The 24,876-nt window shown below is 41.6% G+C and overlaps 1 protein-coding gene across 1 annotated transcript; it reads left to right on the top strand.

Moving 5' to 3' along the window:
• Positions 1–23,430, top strand: pdhb (pyruvate dehydrogenase E1 subunit beta). Its single transcript, XM_059944223.1, has 10 exons — positions 1–108; positions 192–251; positions 7,771–7,878; positions 7,963–8,025; positions 8,111–8,146; positions 15,365–15,650; positions 16,200–16,310; positions 20,007–20,098; positions 22,011–22,152; positions 22,282–23,430. The coding sequence occupies exons 1-10, from the start codon at positions 13–15 to the stop codon at positions 22,425–22,427; spliced, it is 1,140 nt and encodes a 379-aa protein (XP_059800206.1). The 5' UTR covers positions 1–12; the 3' UTR covers positions 22,428–23,430.
• Positions 23,431–24,876: the final 1,446 nt, after the last annotated feature.

Genomic DNA, 24,876 nt, shown 5'->3' with positions numbered 1-24,876 from the left:
AAGCGTGATGTCATGCGAGCTGATCCGGTTGGTCCTCGGCGTCGGACTGCTTTCTGCGGGCGCTTCGGGGAAATGGCGGCGCTGAGGATTCTGTTTCGCGCTGGGAAGGTGCGATCGAAATTCGCGTAAAGCGGTTGTGGCTTGTGGGGTCGTGGCTGTACAGTAACGCAGAGTTATCATTGTTCACACAGAGCACCCTTGGCCTGCGGACGCGGAGGGAGTTTCACCGGACGGCGCCCGCGGCCGCTCAGGTACAGTGGGGTCACCTTCGGCTGGGTTCTGTTCTGCCGCGAAAGCTCAGGCTCCCAGGGGCGGCCGTCAATCCGCTGCATTCCCGCCGTGCAAACTAGCGAGTCAACGTGATCAGTCTGCCAAAGGTTGTGGCCGATTGTAAACCAGAAGTATTAATAGAGCTTGCGATAGTTTCACAGTTTAAGAATAAGGGGTAGGCCATTTAGAACAGAGATGCGGAAAAACTTTTTCACCCAGAGAGTGGTGGATCTATGGAATGCTCTGCCCCAGAAGGCAGTGGAGGCCAAGTCTCTGGATACATTCAAGAGAGAGTTAGATAGAGCTCTTTTTTTTAGCGGGGATATGGGATATGGGGAGAGGGCAGGAACGGGGTACTGATTGTGGATGATCATCCATGATCACAGTGAATGGCGGTGCTGGCTAGAAGGGCCGAACGGCCTACCCCTGCACCTACTGTTTATTGATAGGGAAGTGTCTGCTTGGTGGACTGGTTATATTTTAGAAACAAGATAAGATCAGTACCTCAGGGCGCAGTGATATCTGTTAGCTTTACACAGGATGTTAAATGTGATCTCGCCCTCCGAGTTCAAGATTGTTTATTGTCATTCTTAAGTAGGGGTGTGTAAACGAAAATGAAATGATTTTTACCCCGGATCCAATGTAGCATATAAAAAAAAACACAAAATTAAACTGAAAAAATGCAATCTGTATAAATATAAAAGCAATCCTATAAAACACTATGTACAAGTAGCTGTTTGAGTGTGTTTGTATAATTATAGATTAATTTATATACATTGGCTGTACATTAAGTGACACTAGCTGCAGGTGACTGTATATAAGGTGGCTTTGCAAGAGGAACACTTCTGTGCATCAGCAGGGCATATGAAAACACACTAGGGCAGCAGCAGGGTGGTTGGAATCCTTCACAATATTGCTGGCCTTTCCTTGGCGCCTTTCTGAAGACCTGCCTCCGGTAAAAATGCTATTCTCTTTTCTCAGTTCCTTCGTCTCCACCATATCTGTTCCCAGCATGTAGCTTTCCTTTCCAGATCTCGGAGATCTCTGAAGTACAGGATTTCCCGTCCTCTGCCATTGTTGCTGCTCTCACCTGCATCTCCTCCATTTCTTGGACATCTGCACTCACCCCATCTTTCTTCCACATTAACATTGATAGCTTCTCTTGTCCTTGCCTACCACATTACAAGCCTCCGTATTCAACACATTGTCCTTTGCAACTTGTATCCAAAGAGATCCTGCCACCAAACACATGTTTATCTCACATGCTTTTCACAGGGATTGATGCCTCTGTGATTCCATTGTCCATTTGTCCCTCTCCACTAACTTCTGTCCCAGCAGTGTCTTGAATCATTGTGGATAGAGCTAGGAACTGCAAGGGTAAAAAGACTGTGGTGGGAGTTGTATACAGATGCTGAAACAATAGTGAGATGTGTCCTACTGATTACAGCAGGAGATAGAAAATGCATGTCAAAGGGGCAATGTTATAGAAGTCCAGGAGGGGGAGTTTCTAGAGTGCCTCTGAGATGACTTTTTAGAGCAGCTTGTGGTTAGGCCCACTAGAGGATCAGCTATTCTGGATCGGGTGTTGTGCAGTGATCCAGAATTGATTAGAGAGTGTAAGGCAAAAGAACCCTTGGGGACCAGTGATCATAATATGATCGAATTCACCCGGACATTTGAGAAGGAGAAGCTAAAGTCAGATGTATCAGTATTGCAGTGGAGTAAAGAGAATTACAGAGGCATGAGAGAGGAGTTGACTAGAATTGATTGGGAAAGAACACTGGCGTGGATGACGGCAGAGCAGCAATGGCTGGAATTTCTTGAAGCCATTTGGAAGGCACAGGATATATACATCCCAAAGAGAAAGAAATATTTTCAAGGCAAGAGAAGTAAAAGCCGAAGAGAAAGCATATAAATAGAGCAGAAATTAGTGGGAAGTTAGAGGTTTGGGAAAACCCAACAAAAGACAACTAAAAAAAGTAATTAAGAAGGTAAAGATGAAATACAAAAGTAAGCTAGCCAATAATATTAAAGAGGATACCAAAAGTTTCTTCAGATACATAAAGTGTAAAAGAGAAGCGAGGGTGGATATGGGAGTGCCGGAGAATGATGCTGGAGAGGTAATAATGGGGGACAGGGAAATGGAAGACGGACTGAATGAGTATTTTGCATCAGTCTTCACTGTGGAAGACGCGATCAGTGAGGTAGCAGTTCCAGATGTCGGGAGCCTCCGTAATTCCCTTTATTGCACTGTAATACCGATACATCTGACTTTAGCTTCTCCTTCTCAAATTTCAGCGTGAATTCGATCATATTATGATCACTTGCCCCAACGGGTTCTTAAGCTCTCTAATCAATTCCGGATCATCACACAGCACCCAACTAGAATAGATGATCCCCTAGTGGGCTCAACCACGAGCTCCTCTACTAGGGAGAATGTTCTTGGTAAACTGAAAGGTCTGAAGGTAGATAAGTCACCTGGACCAGATGTGTACACCCAGGGTCTGAAGAAAGGGGCTGAAGAGATTGTAGAGCCATTACTAAGAGTCGTTCAAGAATCACTAGATTCTGGACTGGTTCCAGAAAACTCCCCATGGTATTACTGGAAAGATCCTTGCATGGATAAAGCAGTGGCTGATTGACAAGAGGCAAAAGTGGAAATTAAGGGAGCCTTTTCTGGTCGGCTGCCAGTGACTAGTGCTGTTCTACAGAGGTCTGTTTTGGGACCACTTTTTTACGTCATATGTGAATGATTTGGATGATGGAATTGATGGCTTTGTTGAAAAGTTTGCAGACGTAATGAAGGTGGGTGGCAGATAGTTTTGAGGAAGTAGAGAGGCTAGAGAAGGACTTGACAGATTAAGAGAATGGGCAAAGAAATGGCAGATGGAATACAGTGTTGGGATGTGCATGGTCATGCACTTTGGTAGAAGAAGTGAAAGAGTTGACTATTTTCTAAATGGAGAGAAAGTTTTAAAAAAAACATTCAGGTGCAGAGGGACTTGGGAGTCTTTGTGCAGGATTCCCTAGAAGTTAATTTGCAGGTTGAGTCTGTGTTGAGGAAGGCATATACAATGTTAGCATTCATTTCAAGAGGACTAGAATATAAAAGCAAGGATGTAATGTTGAGTTTTTATAAAGCACTGGTGAGGCCTCCCTTGGAGTATTGTGAGCAGGTTTGTCCCTTATCTTAGAATGGATGTGCTGAAACTAGAGAGGGGACAAAAGAGGTTCACAAAAATTATTCCAGGATTGAAAGGCTTGCCATATGAAGAGTGTTTGCTGGCTCTGGGCCTGTATTCACTAGAATTCGGGAGAATCAAGGGTGCCCTCATTAAAACCTATTGAATGGTGAAAGGCCTCAATAGAGTGGATATGAAGAGGATGTTTCCTGAGATGGGAGTGTCTTATGACTAGAGGACACAGCCTCAGAATAGAGGGTTGTCCTTTTAGAATGGAGATGAGGAATTTCCTTAGCCAGAGAGTGGTGAATCTGTAGAATTCTTTGCCACAGGCAGCTGCAGAGGCCGAGTCTTTATCTATATATAAAGGAGAAGTTGATAGATTTTTGGTTGGTCAGGACACGAAAGATACAAGGAAGACTGGGAGTGAGAGCAAAATTGGATCAGCCATGATGAAATGACGGCGTAGACTGGATGGGCCAAATGGCGTAATTCTGCTCCTATATCTTATGGTGTTATCACTGCAAGTAGTCAAAGTGCTACACCTGCCCATTTCACCTCCTCTCACTTCCATTAAGGCCCCAGAGAGTCATTACAGATAGGGCAACACTTCATCATTTGCGACCTGCTGGGGTCACCTATTGTATCCAGTGCTCCCAGTGTGGCCTCTCTATATTGGTGAGACCAGTTGTAAATTGGGGGACCACTTCATCAAGCACTTCCGCTCCATCTGCCAAAAGCAGAACTTTTCAGTGGTCAAACATTTTAATACCTATTCCTGTCCCGACGTATCCATCCAGATGATATCATCCTCAGGGCTGAGGAGCAACACCTTGTATTCTGTCTGGGTAGCCTCTAACCTGATGGCATGAATGTTGATTTCTCCTCCTGGTTTAAAAAAAAATTCCCTCTCTCTTCTATTCCCTTTCTGGCCTTTTACCTCTTCTCCCCTTGGACCTCCTCCTGTGGTCCACTCTCCCCTCTCCAGCCTTTTACCTTTCCCACCTAGCTTCTAGTTATCCTCCTTCCTCTTCCCCCCCCCCCCCCACCTTTCTATTTTGGTGTCTTCCCCCTTCCTTTTCAGTTTTAAAGAAGGGTCAAGGCCCAGAATGTTAACCATTTATTAATTTCCAAAGATAATGCTTGACCTGCTGAGTTCTTCCAGCATTTTGTGTGTGTTATTTTGGATTTCCAGCAGAATTTCTCATCTTAATTCTTGTTTTGTTTCTTTCTGTATAAGTGATATGTCTGAAGAAGTTGTATAATAAATCATTATTTTCTCTACTTTCTGGCATGCACTGCTCTAAAGTCTGGGGAAAAATGGATTGTCTGTCTGGAGTTTTCTTTTGCCTATGTTTACATCTCCTTTGGGACACCCTGATTTTCTATATGCTCCATGAACAAAATTCTTCTAGGAGTTTGTAAATATCTTGTTTGGACACACTGCCTAGACTATAAGGGATGGAGAGTGAATGAATGGAAAATAATGTAAATATTTTCAATTGAATTTCTAATTGAAATTTTTCAGCAGCTTTGGGGCAACAAATGTACACACGGTGGCCACTTTATTAGGTGCATCTGTACATCTGCTCATTAATGCAGATATCTAATCAGCTAATCATATGGCAGCAACTCAATGCATAAAAGCATCCAGGCATAGTCATGAGGTTCAATTGTTGTTCAGACCAAACATCAGAATAGGGAAGAAACGTGATCTGACTGATTGTTGGTGCCAGATGGGGTGGTTTGAGTATCTCAGAAAATGCAGATCATCTGGGATCTTCACACACAAGAGTCTCTAGAGTAGTGGTCGCCAACCAGTGGATCAAGATCAATCTTTGAGACTTTCCCGGTAGATCCCAGAAAAAAATGAAAAATGCACACCGGGCAGAAAAGACTGGAAGTAAAACCCTGAAACCCGGAAACAGCCTCTCCCCACAAACAGCTCTCCGTAGCGGGAGCACCGCTACATCACCATTATCCTAATCGCATCAACTATCTTTATAATGCAGACATCCCACCTCTCCCAGAAGTTCCAGGAGTCTCCCGCAAATTGATAGTGGCTCCCTGACGCCCGCAAATTATATACAATATACCAGAAATCAATTTTTTTGAGCGCGAGAAAGAAAGCAAGAGAGCTGGCTGGCTGCTAAGGAGCTACTCGATTGCAGACATCACACCTCTCCCAGGAGTCTCCCGCAAATTGATGGTGCTACCTCCCTGAAATTAGTTTTTGCAGGGTGGGATGTCTGATAATGCTCACATTACAACACTTCTCCCCCTTTAAATTCCAACATTCCCCAAATGTAAAAGAACTGGGAAACAAAAAACAGTGGTGTCATTAGCTTGCATACCCCTGAAACCTATACTAGTGTCTCAGTAACAGTTTACCAATACAAAACACCTGAAAGACGTGGCAGGTTCGACATTCAGTCTAACAAAGGAAACTCCATTCAAATATTCAGTCTTGTCAGGAGGTTTGCGAGGGTGCTGTGCGACAACAGATAAAAATTATTAAACGTAAGTATAGGAGCTGACTTACTGACAGACACCTCACAGACTGTCTCAGACTGGCTGTCTGTAGTTATGAGCCAAATTTCAGCGAACTAGCAGAAAGTATTCAGCCCCGGTCATCGCACTGAGTGCAACAGTCAATTTTTATTCATTTTTCATGTTGAAATAAAATTAAATAATGAAACATAGAATTAAAGGTGTTGTAACGTGAGCATTATAAAAATAAGTAATACCAATTAAGATAATGGTAACATAGCAACACTCCTGCTACGGAAAGCCACCTGCAAAAAGAGACTGCTTCTGGGGCTGTGGGGCTGCACTTCCGGTCCGGTGCGCATACGTGTGTCTGAACGATTCAGCAGATCGATCTTGCCTTTCATTAAGGCTGAGGTAGCGGATCTTGGGCTTAAAAAGGTTGGCGACCACTACCGTAGAGTATACAGAGAATTGTGTGAGAAATTTTTTAAAAAACATCTGTTACTGGCAGTTCTGTGTGTGAAAACACCTTTTCAATGAGAGAGGTCAGACTACAATGGTTCAAGCTCACAGTAAGTGACATTAACTCAAATTTTTAACTGCGTGTTGCAATAGTGGTGTACAGTAGAGCATCTCTGAAACCACCACACATCAAATCTTAAAGTGTATGCACTACACCAGCAGAACACCACAAACATATTCAGTGGCACTGTGTATATTTCCTTATTACTGACAGCCAGTCTGACAAACTTGTGCTGCTTTTCCTGTCCTATATGTTTGCAGTATAAAAGCACAATGTATTAGCTTGTGATATTTCCAAAGCACATTATAATTCATGAAGTTCTGTTGTACCATTTTAAGCAGTTCAACACAACCTCCACAAATGACATTATGGTAATGACCTAGTATTTTTGATTAAGCTGTGTAACTTTCCTGCTCTCCCATGGGAACTTGTGTCCCCACCTGAGAGGACCTCTGTTTATCATACTGGCTGAAAGATCGCACCTGAAACAGTGTAGGAGTTCCTCAAGGGCTACATTGTGTGCGCGTAAATGAGTTACTGGTATTACCTACAAATTATTCTATACCAGCCATAAAAAATGCAATGACTGAAGAGGAAGGACACTAGTGCCTCTACTTCAGATGACTATGGAAATTCAGCTTGTCCCTGATGACCCTCACCTATATGAACATATGAATCATAGAAAACGCACTCCAAGACTCATAACAGTTTGGTGTAATAACTGCTATGCTCAAGACCACTAGAAGCTGCAAAGAGTTGAGAATGCAGCCTAGTATATCACAGAAACTATGATCATCTGGCTGACTCCTTAAAGTGACAATCATGGTTTTAAAAAAAAGGCTTCCACCCATCACAGCCATTTTCTCGTCTCCCTCCTTCCATCGGGCAGTAGATATAAAAACTTGGGAATATGTAGCAGGAAGATTAGGGACTGCTTCTATACTGCTGTTACAAGACTCTTGAATGGACTACTTTATGATAAAGATGAAGTTTTAATCTCTCATTGTACTCTGTGATGGCCCTTACACTTTATCTATCTACTTTCTCTGTAACTGCAACATTATCTTCTACATCTGTATTTTCCCTTTTGTGCCTCCTCAGTGTACTTATTTAGAGAATGATCTGTCAGAAAGGTATGCAAACAAATGTTTTTTTCTGTATCTCAGTGCATGTGACTATAATAAGGCTACATCTTGAGGTTGCTGTTCTGCCTGTTCAAGACAAATATTTTAAATATTTCTAATTTGAAATAATCCTCTTCTCTAACAGTATATATTGATTGCTGTAAAAACTTATTGTCTCCAGTTGACTATTCGAGATGCTCTGACCCAGGCCTTGGATGAAGAAATTGAGAGAGATGAATTAGTATTTCTCCTGGGAGAAGAGGTAGCACAGTATGATGGTGCTTACAAGGTGAGCTGCAGTTAATGTCTAAAGTTCGTGTGTATGGTAATCCCTGAAAGTAGCTGAAAATATTTGGTGATTACATTGCTACAGGTGAGTCGTGGACTTTGGAAGAAATGGGGAGATAAGAGAATCATAGACACTCCAATCTCAGAGGTATGTTTCACTATGAGGCTGTAGTCAATGTCAAATTTTCATTTAATAACTTGTCATGGCTAAAATTGTTAAACCTTTCTTTCAGATGGGCTTTGCAGGAATTGCAGTTGGTGCTGCCATGGTACGTAACTTCAGAATTTTTTTATGTAACTTGCATCAGATTCTTATAATTCCATAACCACAAATCACTTAATAGAAAATGGCAGTCATAGAAAAATATAGCTCAGAAGCAGGCTCTTTGGCCCATCTAGTCCATGACAAACTATATGGACTGCCTACTCTCATCAACTTGCACATGGATCACAGCCTTCCACAACCCTATGGTCCATGTATCTACACAAGACATCTCTTAAACTTTGAAATCGAGCTCACATGGACAACTTGTGCTGGCGGCTCATTCCACACACTCACGACTCTCTGAGCGAAGAAGTTTCCCCTCGTTTTCCCTTCTAAACTTTTCTTCTTTCACCTTTAACTCATGGCCTCTAGTTGTAGTCCCACCCAACCTAAATGGAAATAGCTTGCTTGTATTTACCCTATCTATACCCCTTAATTTTTTGTATATCTCTATCAAATCTCTCAATCTTCTACTTTCTTCAATTTTCTCTGCACACTTTCAACCTTGTTTACATCTTTCCTGTAGGCAGTAACCAAAACTGCGCACGTACTCGAAATTAGGCTTCACCAACATCTTATACAACTGTAACATAACATCCCATCTCCTGTACTTAATCCATTGATTTATGAATGCCAATGTGCCAAAAGTTTTATTTATAACTCTGTCTACCCATAACGCCACTTTCAATGAATTACATACCTATATTCCCAGATCCCTTTGTTCTAGCACATTCCTCAGTGCCTTACCTTTCATTGTTAAGACCCACCCTGGTCACACTTGTCTGCATTAAATTCCATCTGCCATTTTTCAGCTCACTTTTCCAGCTGGTCCAGATCCTGCTGCAAGCTCTGATAGCCTTCCTCGCTGTCCACTACTCTCCCAGTCTTGTTGTCATCTGCAAATTTGCTGATCCAGTTAACCACATTATCATCCAGATCATCAATCTAGATGACAAACAACAATGGATCCAGCACTGATTCCTGCAGCACTAGTTACAGGTCTCCAGTTAGAGAGACATCCATCCACTACCACTCTCTGGCTTCTCCACAAAACCAATGTCTAATCCAGTTTACTACCTCAACTTGAATGCAGAATGACTGAAGGTTCTTAACCAACCTCCCATGTGGGACCTTGTCAAATGCTTTGCTGAAGTCCAGGTAGATAACATCCACTACCTTGTCTTTATCAACTTTTTTAGTAACTTTTTTGAATAACTCAACAGGGTTGTTTAGGAATGACCTACCATGCACAAAGCATGATGACTGTCCCTAATCAGTCCATGTCTATCCAAATACCTGTATTCCTAGTCCCTTCTAATAACTTTCCTACTACTGATGTCAGTCTCACTGGCCTATAATTTCCTAGTTTATTTTTAGAGCCTTTGTTAACAGCGGAACAACATTAGCTATCCTCCAAGCCTCCTGTACCTCACTTGTCACTAAGAATGATTTAAATATCTCTGCTAGGGCCCGAAGCACTTGCCTCCCACAGGGTCTGAGGGAACACATTATCAGGTCCTGGGGATTTATCCACCCTAATTTGCTTCAAGACAGCAAACGCCTCCTCCTCTGTAATCTGTTTAGGATCCATGAGGTTGATACCGCTTTTCTTCACTACTGTAGACTCTTTTGTCTGTCTCCCAAGTTAATACAGATGCAAAAAAATCCATTTTATATCTCACCCCCATCTCTTTTGTCCACACATATACTACCATTCTGATCTTCCAGAGGTCCAGTTTTGTTCCTTGCAATCCTTTGGCTCTTATCATATCTAGGATACCTTAGGATTCTTCTTCACCTCATCTGCTAGGGCAACCTCATGGCTTCTTTTAACCTTCCTGATTTTCTTAAATGTTCTCTTGCATTTCTTATACGCCATAAATACCTCATTTGTCCCTACCTGCTATACACCTTTTTTCTTTAACCAGGGTCTCAGTATCTCTTGAAAACCAGGGTTCCCTAAACCTGTTATCTTTACCTTTTATTCTGACAGGCACATACAAGTTTTGTACTCTCAAAAATTTCACTTTGGAAGGCTTCTTACTTACCAAGTACACTTTTGCCAGAAAACAGCCTGTACCAATCCACACTTGCCAGATCCTTTATGATACCATCAAAATTGGCCTTTCCTCAATGTAGAATCTCAGTGTTCATATGTTCATTGAAGTTGTCATAGTCCTGGCTCAGATTTTTGCAGTTGGAGTTGAACCCATGTTCAACTCTCATCTCTAGGCTAAGTTAGAATTCAACTTATTTGCACAATCCAAAAGATGCTTGCAGAAAATAGCCATATCCTTGGTGATGGGCCTCTACATAGGCATTCTGTACTGATGGTTGGAGGGGTGGGGTGCAGTGCAGAATGATCTCCACTCTAAAAGTAGCTGAAATATACCTTGACAGCCAGCTTAAATGAGATCTGAGCATGGATGGTTGTCAGAAACTTGAATCTTTTTATTTATTCAACCAACAAACACACACAAAATGCTGAAGGAACTCAACAGGCCAGGTGGCATCTATGGAGAAGAGTATAGTCACCCTTTCAGGTCAAGAGTTTTCATCAGGATTCTTTATTTGTTTGTTTATTGGGATACTATGCGAATAGGCCCTTCTGCCCTTTGAGCCACACTGCCCAGCAACCTGCTGATTTAATCCTAGCCTAATCAGGAGACAATTTACAATGACCTATTAAGTTACCGACCAGCTCGTCTTTAGACTGTGTGTGGAAGCTGGAGCGCACAGAGCAAATCATGTGGTCACAGGGAAAACATACAAACTCCTTACAGGCAGTGGCAGGAATTGAACCTGGGTTTAAAACATAGAAAAACCTACAGCACAATACAGGCCCTTCGACTCACAGAGCTGTGCTGAACATGTCCTTACTTTAGAAATTGCCTAGGGTTATCCATAGCCCTCTATTTTTCTAAGTTCCATGTACCGGTCCAGGAGTCTCTTAAAAGACCCTATTGTATCCGGCTCCACCACTGTCGCCAGCGGCCCATTCCCCGCACTCATCACTCTTGTGTAAAAAGCTTACCCCTGACATCTTGTCTGTACCTGCTTCCAAGCACCTTAAATCTGTGCCCTGTCATGCTAGCCATTTCAGCCCAGGGATAAAGCCTCTTACTACCCACATGATCAATACCTCTTATTATCTTGTACACCTCTATCATCACCTCTCTTCCTCCGTCGCTCCAAGGAGAAAAGGCTGAGTTCACTCAACCTATTTTCATAAGGAATTCTCCCAAATCCAGGCAACGTCCTTGTAAATCTCCTCTGCACCCTTTCTATGGTTTCCACATCCTTCCTGTAATGAGGCGACTAGAATTGAGCATAGTACTCCCAAGTGGGGTCTGACCAGGGTCCTATATAGCTGCAACATTACCTCTCGGCTCTTCCCACAAACTCAATCCCATGATTGATGAAGGCTAATGCACCATAAGCCGCCTTACCCACAGAGTCAACCTGCGCAGCAGCTTTGAATGTCCTATGGACTCGGACTCCAAGTTCCTTCTGATCTTCCACACTGCCAAGAGTCTTTCCATTAATATATTCTGCCATCATTTTTGACCTACCAAAATGAACCACCTCACACTTACTCATCAAACTCATTTCTGCATACCTTGACACTGTTTTATCCCCCCTTGTTCAATCCCTTCCTACCTATGTTCATGACTCTTCTCACACTTTGAATTTTTTCAATGATTTTAAGTTCTCTGGCCCCCACCACCTTATTTTCACCATGGACGTTCAGTCCCTATATACCTCCATCCCCCACCAGGAAGGTCTCAAAGCTCTCCACTTCTTTTTGGATTCCAGACCTAACCAGTTCCCCTCTACCACCACTCTTGTCCGTCTAGATGAATTAGTCCTTGCTCTCAATAATTTCTCCTTTGGCTCCTCCCACTTCCTCCAAACCGAAGGTGTAGCCATGGACACCCGTATGGGTCCCAGCTGCCTTTTTGTGTCTTTGTGGAACAGTCCATGTTTCAACCCTATACGGGTATCCATCCCCCTCTTTTCCTTTGCTACATCGACGACTGCATTGGCGCTGCCTCCTGCATGTATGCTGAGTTCGTTGACTTCATTAACTTTGCCCTCATCCAACTTTCACCTTGCCCTCAAATTTACCTGGTCAATTTCCGACACCTCCCTCCCCTTTCTTGATCTTTCTGTCTCCATCTCGGGAGACGACTTATCTACTGATATCTGCTAAAAGCCTACTGATTCTCACAGCTACCTGGACTATTCCTCTTCCTGCCTTGTATTCCAGGACAAAGGAGATGTCTTCCTTTTTTAAACAAAGGGGCTTCCCTTCCTCCATCATCAACTCTGTCCTCAAAACGCATCTCTCCCATTTCACGCACATCTGCTCTCACCCCATCTGCCCACCACCCAACTCGGGGTAGGGTTCCCCTTGTCCTCACCTACTATCCCACCAGCCTCCAGGTCCAACATATAATTCTCCATAACTCCCATCAACTCCAATGGGATCCCACTCCCAAGCACATCTTTCCCTCTCCCTGCTTTCTGCAGGGATCACTCCCTACGCGACTCCCTTGTCCATACATTTCCCCTCCCCCCCCCCCCCCCCCCCCCCCATCCCTTCCCACCGATCTCCCTCCTGGCACTTATCCTCGTAAACAGAAAAAGTGCTACACCTGCCCGTGCACTTCCTCCCTCACCACCATTCAGGGCCCCAGACAGTCCTTCCAGGTGAGGCAACACTTCACCTGTAAGTAGCCTGGTGTGATATACTGCTCCCGGTGCGGCCTTTTATATATTGGTGAGACCCGACGCAGACTGGGAGACCATTTCGCTGAACACCTACACGCTGTCCACCAGAGAAAGCAGGATCTCCCAGTGGCCACACATTTTAATTCCACATCCCATTCCCATTCTGATATGTCTATCCATGACCTCCTCTATTGTCAAGATGTAGCCACACTCAGGTTGGAGGAACAACACCTTATATTCCGTCTGGGTAGCCTCCAATCTGATGACATGAACATTGATTTCTCTAACTTCCATTAATGACCCTCCTCCCCTTCTTACCCTTATTTATTTATTTATTCTCTCCCCTCTCCCCCCCCCCCCCCTTTTTCTCTCTCTGTCCTTCTCACAGTCACTCCTTGCTGCTCTCCCATCTTCCTCTGGTGCTCCCCTCCCCCTTTCTCTCTCCTTAGGCTTCCCATCCCATGATCCTCTGTATCCCTTCTACCAATCAACTTCCCAGCTCTTAGCTTCATCCCTCCCCCTCCTGTCTTCTATCATTTTGGATCTCCTGCTCCCCCTCCCACTTTCAACTTTTTTACTATCTCTTCTTTCAGTTAGTCCTGACAAATGGTCTCGGCCCGAACCGTTGACTGTACTTCTTCCTATAGATGCTGCCTGACCTACTGTGTCCTACCAGCATTTTCTGTGTGTCACCTCACACTTATCTGGCATGAATTCCATCTGCCACTTTTCAATCCAGTTCTGCATCCTATCAATGTCCCACTGTAACCTCTGACAGTCCTCCTTACTATCCACAACACCTCCAACCTATGCGTCATTAGCAAATTTACTCCACTTCCCTCCACTTCTTCATCCAGGTCGTTTATAAAAATCGCAAAGAGTAGGGGTCTCAGAACAGATCTGTGAGGTACTCCACTGGTGACCAACCTCCATGCAGAACATGACCTGTCTACAACCACTCTTTGCCTTCTGTGGGCAAGCCATTTCTGGATCCACAAAGCAATGTCCCCTTGGATCCCATGCCTCCTTACTTTCTCAATAAGCCTTGCACGGGGTACCTTATCAAATGCCTTGCTAAAATCCATAAACACTACATCTACTGCTCTACCTTCATCAATGCGTTTAGTCACGTCCTCAGAAAATTCAATCAAGCTCGTAAGGCACAACCTGCCTTTGACAAAGCTGTGCTGACTATTCCTAATCATATTATGCCTCTCGAAATGTTCGTAAATCCTGTGTCTCAGAATCTTCTCCATCAACCTACTAACCACTGAAGTAAGACTCAGTGACCTATAATTTCCTGGGCTATCTCTACTCCCTTTCTTGAATAACGGAACAACATCCTCCAGAACATCTCCCGTCTCCATTGTTGATGGAAAGATCATTGCCAGAGGCTCAGCAGTCTCCTCCCTCGCATCCCACAGTAGCCTGGGGTACATCTCGTCCAGTCCTGGTGACTTATACAACTTGATGCTTTCCTGAAGCTTCAGCACATCCTCTTTCTTAATATCTACATGCTCAAGCTTTTCAGTCCATTGTAAGTCATCCCTATGATTGACAAGATCCTTTTCCGTAGTGAATGCTAAATCAAAGTATTCATTAAGTGCCTCTGCTATCTCGTCTGGTTGCATACACACTTTTCCACTGTCACACCTGATTGGTCCTATTGTCTCACATCTTATCCTCTTGCTCTTCACGTACTTGTAGAATGCCTTGGGGTTTTCCTGTACTGTAAAGCGTTGTGCTAACGACTATGCTACCTTGCCACCCAAGAGTTTTAAATGTTCATACTATTAAAATTTAGTTGAGAGAACTTGGGTACTGAATTCAAAAATTAGTGAGAATACAACTATCTGCCTAAATCCTTTAATGCTTCTCCTAATATCAGTGGAGGACAGTTCTCTGTGGTAGGTTCAACCTGTTTGAGCTGAGGTAGCATAGAACATCTGGCTTTGCTGTTCAACTGCAAATGTCCAATGGCAGAACCTAGTTGGAAAACTACTGTGAATGACCTTCTGGTTATTTAGGTTTTGAGTTTCAACACACTCAAAATACTGGAGACACTCAGCAGGCCAGGCAGCATCTATGGAAAAGAGTACAGTCAACGCTTTGGGCTGAGGCCCTTCAGCAGAAGTGATGCCTTTTTACTGGAAGGAACCTTGCTGTCCATGCAGCTGCTAGCAGTTCCCAGTAGAATCTGACTCTTTGTTTAAAACTACAAATACCCTCGTTGAGAAAGAACTACTATTGCCATGCCTCAACTCTTAACCCCTGTAACAATAAAGTTAAAGCTTTATTCCAAAGAGTAGATTGATGCACTTCATAAACGGTAGTGCAAAGAACTCAGTGTATAAAATGATAATGATTATCAGAATGCAGGATGAAAAATTCATAGCAGGTTTTGCATAAGTATTGCACATGTGGCTGTGTTTTATTATATATATAACCTTGGAAGAACGAAGTTATTTAATGCTTACTAATTCCCCAGGCTGGCTTGAGGCCCATCTGTGAATTCATGACCTTCAACTTCTCGATGCAAGCAATCGACCAAATTATAAATTCTGCTGCCAAAACATACTACATGTCTGCAGGTGCTGTGCCTGTTCCTGTGGTCTTCAGGGGTCCAAATGGTCCCTCTGCAGGAGTGGCTGCTCAGCATTCACAGTGCTTTGCAGCATGGTATAGCCACTGTCCTGGGCTGAAAGTCATTAGTCCTTGGAGTGCTGAAGATGCAAAAGGCCTGTTGAAGTCTGCTGTTCGAGATAATAATCCTGGTTAGTGCTTTAAAATGTTTTTTGAGAAGGTGGTAGATAGTTCATTGCATTAATCCTGACAGCTGTTCACATGGATGAACTACCCAGTGTTATTCTACCCTTTATGAACAAAGTGTGCTTTTAAAGCCACAAATGATTTTGTTGGGGTTTTTTTTGGAAACTTTAGGTACAGATATTACAAATATTAAAGGGGAAGGGTTTGGGGGCAGCATTTTCATAGGATTATCTTAAGGAAATTGCATAAACTTTTGCCCACTAAATACCAGTTGTGATAAGCAGCTTCAGAGCTTCGGGCATTAAATAGTGACTCATTGGTCTTTAATTGTGATTGTTCATGGAGATAATCAGAATTACAGAACAGTTTACTGGAGAAGGAGTTACTTTGTTCTTATAGTCCAAGAACGTCAGCTTTTGTCTTTCGGCTACAAGGATATCAACTTTATAAACTGGATCTTTTCAAACTTTTATGACTTTGCCCGTTTCTTTACCAATGATGCATATGTAAAACTTTCTACTTGTGAAGTACATTGACCATTTGTAATCTTGCAGTTGTGTTTCTGGAAAATGAATTGATGTATGGTGTGCCCTTTGAAGTTTCCGAGGAAGCTCAGTCAAAAGACTTCCTTATCCCAATAGGAAAGGCAAAAGTTGAAAAAGCAGGTAAAACAAAGATACAATTTGTGTTTGTTTTATTAAATGTAGTTCTTTACCTTGGAGAACATTTCAATTGTTGAGTTTTGAAATTGTGGTTGGATTTTTGTCTGATTTCTAAATGTTTCTGGTGTAATTCTTGCCTTATGTAATTTTAAATATTATTTTTCCCAGTTCCTGCTTGTTACAAGCTTGTATTATTATTTGAAGTTGCTTTCCTGTGAAGTACAAGGTAGTTCACTTGTATTAAATGGAACTGATGATCAACTCTTTGAATCCAATTCTGCATTTTGTTCCTTATGCAGTGAAACGTACTCAGTGAGAACTATTGCAAACATAGGCTTCAAACATGCATTTTATGGAGGTTTTAATTCAATCCGCTTGATTAGTGATCAATCCTCTTCATATGTGCTTATAGTGAACAACACTATATTCGGTATAGAAATGCCTAAAAAGGTCAGTAGTATCACTAGGAGCAAGGTTATGGAGAAATTTGTAATTTGTAAATCGCAACATTTTTTATCAGCTTATCTGGTTCACACACGCTGCATATTGGAAGCACGCGATAACAACATATGATTGTGTGAATTATCAAGTAACCTAAGGATCTATCAAATAACTTACAACTGGGGTTAAATGATATTTGCTTCACAACCAAAGAAGCCTCTAATCTCAGGGTTCCCAACCTGGGGACTCTGGACGCCCTTCCTTAATGGTATTGGTCATGACAGAAAACAGGTGGGAACACCAGCTCAAATCAGATCAGATCTGAATGGATCTCCTTTTTTAAAAAAGGAGAGAGAGAGAAAAACCGGGGAATTATAGACCAGTGAGTCTGACATCGGTGGTGGGGAAAATGCTAGAGTCGGTTATCAAAGATGTGATAACAGCACATTTGGAAAGAGGTGAAATCATCGGACAAAGTCAGCATGGATTTGTGAAAGGAAAATCATGTTTGACGAATCTTATAGAATTTTTTGAAGATGTAACTAGTAGAGTGGATAGGGAGAGCCAGTGAATGTGGTATATTTAGATTTTCAAAAGGCTTTTGACAAGGTCCCACACAGGAGATTAGTATGCAAACTTAAAGCACACGGTATGGGGGTATGGTATTGATGTGGATAGAGAATTGGTTGGCAGACAGGAAGCAAAGAGTGGGAGTGAACGGGACCTTTTCAGAATGGCAGGCAGTGACTAGTGGGGTACAGCAAGGCTCAGTGCTGGGACCCCAGTTGTTTACAATATATATTAATGATTTAGACGAGGGATTTAAATGCAGCATCTCCACGTTTGCGGATGACACGAAGCTGGGCAGCGGTGTTAGTTGTGAGGAGGATGCAGAGTGACTTGGATAGGTTAGGTGAGTGGGCAAATTCATGGCAGATGCAATTTAATATGGATAAATGTGAGGTTATCCACTTTTGTTGCAAGAACAGGAAAACAGATTATTATCTGAACAGTGGCTGATTAGAAAAAGGGGAGATGCGACGAGACCTGGGTGTCATTGTACACCAGTCATTGAAGGTGGGCATGCAGGTACAGCAGGCAGTGAAAAAGGCAAATGTTATGTTGGCATTCATAGCAAAAGTATTTGAGTACAGGAGCAGGGAGGTTCTACTGCAGTTGTACAAGGCCTTGGTGAGTCCGCACCTAGAGTATTGTGTGCAGTTTTGGTCCCCTAATCTGAGGAAAGACATTCTTGCCATAGAGGGAGTACAGAGAAGGTTCACCAGATTGATTCCTGGGATGGCAGAACTTTCATATGAAGAAAGACTGGATCGACTAGGCTTATACTCACTGGAATTTAGAAGATTGAGGGGGGATCTTATTGAAACATATAAAATTCTAAAGGGATTGGACAGGCTAGATGCAGGAAGATTGTTTCCGATGTTGGGTAAGTCCAGAACGGGTCACAGTTTAAGGATAAAGGGGAAGCCTTTTAGGACCAAGATGAGGAAAAACTTCTTCACACAGAGAGTGGTGAATCTGTGGAACAGTTGAGGCTGGTTCATTGGCTATATTTAAGAGAAAGTTGGATATGGCCCTTGTGGCTAAAGGGATCGGGGGTATGGAGAGAAAGCAGGTACAGGGTTCTGAGTTGGATGATCGGCCATGATCATACTGAATGATGGTGCAGGCTTGAAGGGCTGAATGGCCTACTCCTGCACCTATTTTCTATGTTTCTATGACACCTACTCTACCTGAGGCCTTTGACGTAGATCCTAATCTTCTTTTAGCATCCTCATGTGTTGTTATACTGTGTACCTGGTACGCAATATTCACTATTATTTAATATCTAACCATGCCAGTTCAACCAACTGATGTTCGATATGAAAACAACTTCAAAAGATTCAGGATTATTATGGCTTTAAAAATTGAATCATCATTTTATAAAGTGGCTATGCACTTTATAAAAGATCATCCATGAGACCTATTAGTAATGAATATTGGTTTAATTTTGTAAAGGCATACTGTTCAAGACAAATGATCCAGAATTAGGCACTAGTAACAAATTAACACAACTTGTAGTTACTAAACTGGCAAATATTAACTAGCATGAGAAAATCTGCAGATGCTGGAAATCTGAAGCAACACACAAAATGCTGAAGGATCTCAGCAGGCCAGTCAGCATCTAGGGAAAAGAGTAAACAGTCCACATTTCAGACTGAGACCCTTCTTCAGGCTGGTTGAGAATGTAACTTGAACGTAACATAAGCACACTTGTGAAAAATTGAAGTTGATTTAAGGTGATGTACTGTACTTCCCTCTGGAAAATGCTGTGTCTTCATTGCAATGAGATACTAAATAGAAGAGGAGATAAATTAAGGTTACAGGTCAACTCATTGGGTTAGATGATATTATCTAATGCAGATGGATGTCTCGTATTGAGAGATTTGTTTTGTTCCCACACTCTGTTTACCTTGCTGCTGGACCTGATAGAGAGCATAGCAGGCAAAAGAGAAGATATGTTTTTAGTTGATAAAAAAATTAATTGTGGCTTTTACTGTTGGCAAAGTCTGGGGAGGAACCAAAGATCCTGCTTTTGTCCAGAACACTGTAGTTTGGGTTGCTTCAGGCCATCGAGGTAACCCTCTACATCTAGGCTAGATTAGCTAGGCCTTGTCATGGAAATATTTTGAGGTCTGTGGAATTTTCTAAGCTGCATAAGATTGCCCTGTTCTCCTTATTTATGGACGCACAGGGAGAGGGAAAATAAATCTTTGAAGATATGTGCTTTAATTTGAGAATTTGTGGTATTCCTTTGACCACTATGTGGCACATTGGGAGGAAGAATAGTGCAATGGATTATAAAGTTGCGCTTTCAAAATATTAATTGCAAGTAGCAACCATGAACATAAAACTCGCTCATTATCTGAATAGAATTCTGAAATGATTGACTAAATTGATTGTTTTATGGCAAATACCATTTCTCTTTGTTTCATCTTCCCTTGACCCTTAATTCACAGACTCTACCCTTACATGAAAGGCATCCCGATGCAGGCTGTCAGTCCAAAACATTGACTATTTATTCATTTCTGTGGATGCCACTTGACCTGCTGAATGCCTCCAGCATTTTGTGTGTGTTGGTCTGGATTTCCAGCATCTTCAGTGTTCTGAGAAACATCTATTGTGTGTGTTTTTTTTTGAAACCTGTGTTAATTTTGTACAGTTCTGTGTGTAATTAAAATATACTTTTTCTTGCAGGAACCCATATCACCTTGGTTGCACACTCCAAAAGTGTAGGCAATTGCATGGATGCAGCTGTTGCTCTTGCAAAGGAAGGTATTGATTGTGAGGTAGGTGACTGAAAGGTGAAATGGAAAAATAAATATTTTAAACATAAGCTCACGAGATTCTGCAAACCACTCTGATAAGCATTTCCACTCCATCTGCCAAAAGCGGATTTTGCTGGTGACCAACCAGTTTAATTCCTGTCCCCATTCGTGCTCCGACCTGTTGGTTCATAGCCTCCTTTTTCGCCATGATTAGGCCACTCTCAGGGTGGAGGACCAACACCTCATATTTCATCTAAGTAGCCTGCAAACTGATGGCATGAATGTCGATTTCTTCTTACAGCAAAACATTTTTTTCCTCCTCCTCCTCTCGTCTGTTCTCCACTCTGACCTCTTACACCCTCTTACCTGCCAACCACCTCCCTCTGGTGCCCCTCCTTCCCTTTCTCCCATGGTCCACTCTCCTGTCAGAGTCCTTCCTCTCCAGCCCTTTATCTTTCCTACCCACCTGGCTTCAACTATCACCTTCTAGTTAATCCTTCTTCCCCTTCGTCCAGTCTTTTTATTCTGGCGTCTTCCACCCACCTTTCCAATCCTGAAGGAGGGTCTCGACCGGAAACGTGGACTGCTTGTTCATTTCCATAAAAGTTGCCTGACCTGTTGAATTCTTCTAATATTTTAAGCATGCTTCTTTTTATCTGTATCCTTCCCCTCAGCTCCATCTGAAAATATGCTGTCATTTTCTAGATGAGTACTGATGGAATACAGCTTTTATCGCTCCTCTTTGCTCCTCCATTGTGTCTAAATGACCAGATCAACAGAACTCCTCTCCAGTTTAATAATGGGAAGGCCAGGTCCTTGGTCTTTGATCCCTATTATCCACTTCTTTCCATAGCTGCTAATTCCATTCCTCTCCAGGGTGACTGTTCACTGCTTGATCCTGAGTTTAGCCTTTGGCCACAATGCTTCAGTCCTTTATAACATTTCACCCTTACCTCCACTGCTCTGGTGCTGATGCCCTTCTCCATGTCTACAAGGTTATTCTGGTGAACTAATTGCTGGGTTCCTTCATTGCTCTGTAAACTCACTTATCTAAAACTCTGCTCACTGTATCCTAACTGCACCAAGCCTCCTGTTCGCTTGTAACTTTTTTGCTTCCTGACCTACGTAGAAGTAAAAAAGCTGGTAAACCAGAACTTTTATGTTTACCAGAAAAGTCATGAAACCCCCTCCCTCAACCCGCAATTAAGCTGGAGTTGTATATCTGATGACATTGTAAGTCCTAACATTTTAAAAATAAACTAAAACCTAACCCTTGACCTATTCAAGAATTTTAGATTGTTGCCGTTCACTTCCATTGCAAGCAACTGACTACAACTTCACGTTCATGCATTTGCGTGTGGAAAATCCCCCAGATTATGAAGTTTGTGATATAATGCCAACATTGTTCAGGCAAATACAGGTGATTGTGCACTGTATTGTCAGCAGTTTATAGGTCAGTGCTGGAGCATCTCATTAATGATCACCTCATTCAAACTGTTCAACTTGTTGCTATTAATACCTGTCAGCTTTAAGTTGCTGTATTTTACGTGGATGGTAAGAGATGTCAATTATTTGAAGGCCTCATTGTCGGAAATTCAGCCATGTAATTGAGGCATTTCACAAGAAATTATTTAGCTAATTCATTAAACACTAGAAATTGTTGTTTTGGATCTTGCTCACTGTTACAGTCACAAATTTAGTTTTAAGATTTGTCTCTTATATGTTCAAATCATTTATATAATTGACAGTAATTTTTAGCCAGCTGTCTTAGAAAATTCTGTTGTTTCCTTAAGCTTGTGGGATCTTGTGTAAAGCACAAAATGCTTGTCAGCGTAATCCTTTCATGGGATAAAATTGTAACGTGGTCGAAAGGTATTTGCATACTGACAGTTTTTCCTAAAGTGTACTAATGAAGGAATTTGCACCATTTCAGGTAATTAATATGCGTACCCTCAGACCCATGGATATTGAAACTATTGAAGCCAGCGTGATGAAAACCAATCATTTGGTAACAGTTGAGTCTGGTTGGCCACAGTTTGGAGTGGGTGCTGAAATCTGTGCCAGAGTTATGGAAGGTAAAGAGGATATAGTAGTTACTGAATATGGAATAATAAATTTATTATAAGGACACTTTAACTAGTTACTTAAATTTATAGACACTTTTTGCAGTCCTTTTGAATTACTAAACAATTATATCATTTTAGGCCCAGCATTTAATTACCTGGACAGCCCAGTTGCACGAGTTACGGGTGCAGATCTCCCCATGCCTTATGCAAAGACCTTGGAAGAGAACAGTGTACCTCAGGTTAAGGATATAATTTTTACAGTCAAGAAGATACTCAATGTGTAATTGCATCTGTGTTGCTTTTTCCGAGTCTGCCATCTCTATTTCATCAGTGTACGACGTTAACAGTGTGTATGTCATCCTGCAGCTAGGAAAGAATGTACAAAATATTTGGTGCCAACACAACAGTTGAAATTTTAGAAAAATTTTCAGGTCCATCCACAAGTTAAAAGGTACAATATTACTGTGAGGACTTTTATTGAGTGGTGATTTCTTTCTCAGTTGATGTATATTTGAAATATTGAGGGGGGAGAGAACTGTCTATTTTGAAGCAATGCATACCACTCTGCAGATGTTAAGAGACCTCAAAAGTTGAATTATAATCAAATTATGAAGGAGAGAGAAGACTATTATAATGGTAATATATTTTTGCCTCTTAAATTTTTATGTATCCCCAACACTGTTTACTGGTTGTCAAACACTATAAAGTTACAAATCTGTTTTAAGCCATATTTTGCATCTGTCTGTTAGCAACCAGATTGACACATAAGCCTTGAAGTTCGTATGTAATAGTATATTGATGAAAACAAATCGCTAGCTTTGTTTAACTGTAACGTTGTCTTGATACATCATGATATATTGGCAGTTTCCATTCAACATATAGTTTATAAAACTGTTACAGCATGTTCCTTTTGGACTATTTATGAATATGTATTAAAAAAACACTCCTGGTTTTAAAAATTAACCTCTTCCAAATCAGCCGTTGTTTGAGTTGCACATCTATTAATTATAATTATACCATTGTAATTTTTTTGCAATGTATATAACTACATTAAAATTAAAAGATCTAAACAAATACTGTTTCTTTAACAAGAATAAGTAGATATCCCGCGCAAAACCTGTTTAGCAACTACAAGTATAAATGTTACTGTGAAGACTTTTTTGAACACAGTTCCTCATGCTTGAAGGAGCTAGATTTAAAAATTCAGTCTGGAATTTTGACTGTTGCCTAGAGGCAGGATGAACTGTCTCTATTATACTTATATAAATTAAATTTGCTGTAATTTTTTGAAGTAGTTGGATTATTTCTTTTATCTAGTTACTAATTTAGTATAAGATAAAACCGCAAATTACTTTGAATTTGTGCTTGTTCAGGGTTAACAGAGAGGAATTACTTGATAGTAGTGTGATTTTTTGTAGACTATTGTATTATCAAATTTGATAGTTAAAAGCAACACTTTTGCTAAATGGAAATTAATATTACCATGGGTACATCAGAGAACATAAATAGAAGCAAGAGTAAGACAGTTAACTCCTATTCTTCATAAAGTCATGATTAAGTTTAGCATGGGCTATTTTCTGTACTAACCCCACATCCATTAATTCTCTCGGTGGCTAAACATTATTACCTTTCTTTCATATGCTACAATTGGGCCTCAATAACTCTTCTGAAGAGAATTCCAAAGACTCACCATTCTTCTGTGTGAAGAAATTTCAATCCTGTACAACAGACCTATTTTTTTTTTTTGGTGCTCTCCTTCCTTTGCACATACAGTCGGCCCTCCTTATCCACGACTTCAACCAACCACGAATCACAAAAATCTGGAAGTGCTCTTCCAGCACTTGTTCGAGCATGTACAGACTTTTTTCTTGTCATTATTCCCTAAACAATGCAGAATAACAACTATTTTATATAGCATTTACATTGTATTAGGTATTATAAGTAATCTAGAGATGATTTAATGTATACAGGAGGATGTGTGTGGGTTATCGTGGATCGGGATTGAAAAAAATCATAAGTTCTCTTACTAAGTCGGAACAGGTACATCCAGTATTATTTAGTGTCAGTCAAATGTTTGCATTCATATATAATAATATTTTATCTTTCTGTGCATATAAAACACTTAACATATGTTTTAGCGCTGGGCTTGGGAAGTTCCCGAGTTCGATCTAGTGACAGATCGCTATCGAGTGCACTCTCCACCATGCTGGGTTGACGTGGAGGATCAAAAACCCAAAACCCAGTCATTAAACCACTGCGTTGCTTAATAATAATTGTAGCTTTCATCGGGGCACAGCCTTTCTCACTTTATCCTTTAAAATTGTTCTGATCGTTGACTGACGTAGCATAACACTTTTCCAGTGAGCAATGGCGTTTCACCTCTTTCCGATTGCATCAGTGCTCCATGTAGATGTGCTCTATGGTTTTGGGGGGGGGGGGGCGGGGGGGGGGGAGAGAGACAGGGCTACCCGTGATGGACTGGACTATATCCACTAAATTTTTGAAGTTTTTTCTGTTCAAGAGCATTGGTGTTTCCATATTAGGCAGTGGTGCAACCAGTCAATGTACTCTCCACAGTACATTTATAGAAGCTGTTCAAAGTTTTAGACGATGTGCTGAATCTTGCCTAGTTTCCTAGAAAGTAGAGGTGCTGCCATGCCTTTTTTGTAATGGCAGTTCATACTGTACCCAGGACAGATCCTCAGAAATGATAACACCAAGGAATTTGTGAAG

The sequence above is a fragment of the Hypanus sabinus genome, chromosome 19 (genome assembly GCF_030144855.1).
Source record: "Hypanus sabinus isolate sHypSab1 chromosome 19, sHypSab1.hap1, whole genome shotgun sequence".
Lineage (NCBI taxonomy): Eukaryota > Metazoa > Chordata > Chondrichthyes > Myliobatiformes > Dasyatidae > Hypanus > Hypanus sabinus.
The sequence above is the reverse complement of the archived record's forward strand: the minus strand, read 5'-3'. Positions and strand labels throughout refer to the sequence as shown.

What these genes read in the sequence shown, in the direction of transcription:
- pdhb (XM_059944223.1), top strand. Translation starts at nt 13, where the DNA reads ATGCGAGCTGATCCGGTTGGTCCTCGGCGTCGGACTGCTTTCTGCGGG. An exon ending in TTCTGTTTCGCGCTGGGAAG is followed by an intron (nt 109 to 191) that starts GTGCGATCGAAA and finishes TTGTTCACACAG; the next exon opens with AGCACCCTTGGCCTGCGGAC. An exon ending in AGTATGATGGTGCTTACAAG is followed by an intron (nt 7,879 to 7,962) that starts GTGAGCTGCAGT and finishes ACATTGCTACAG; the next exon opens with GTGAGTCGTGGACTTTGGAA.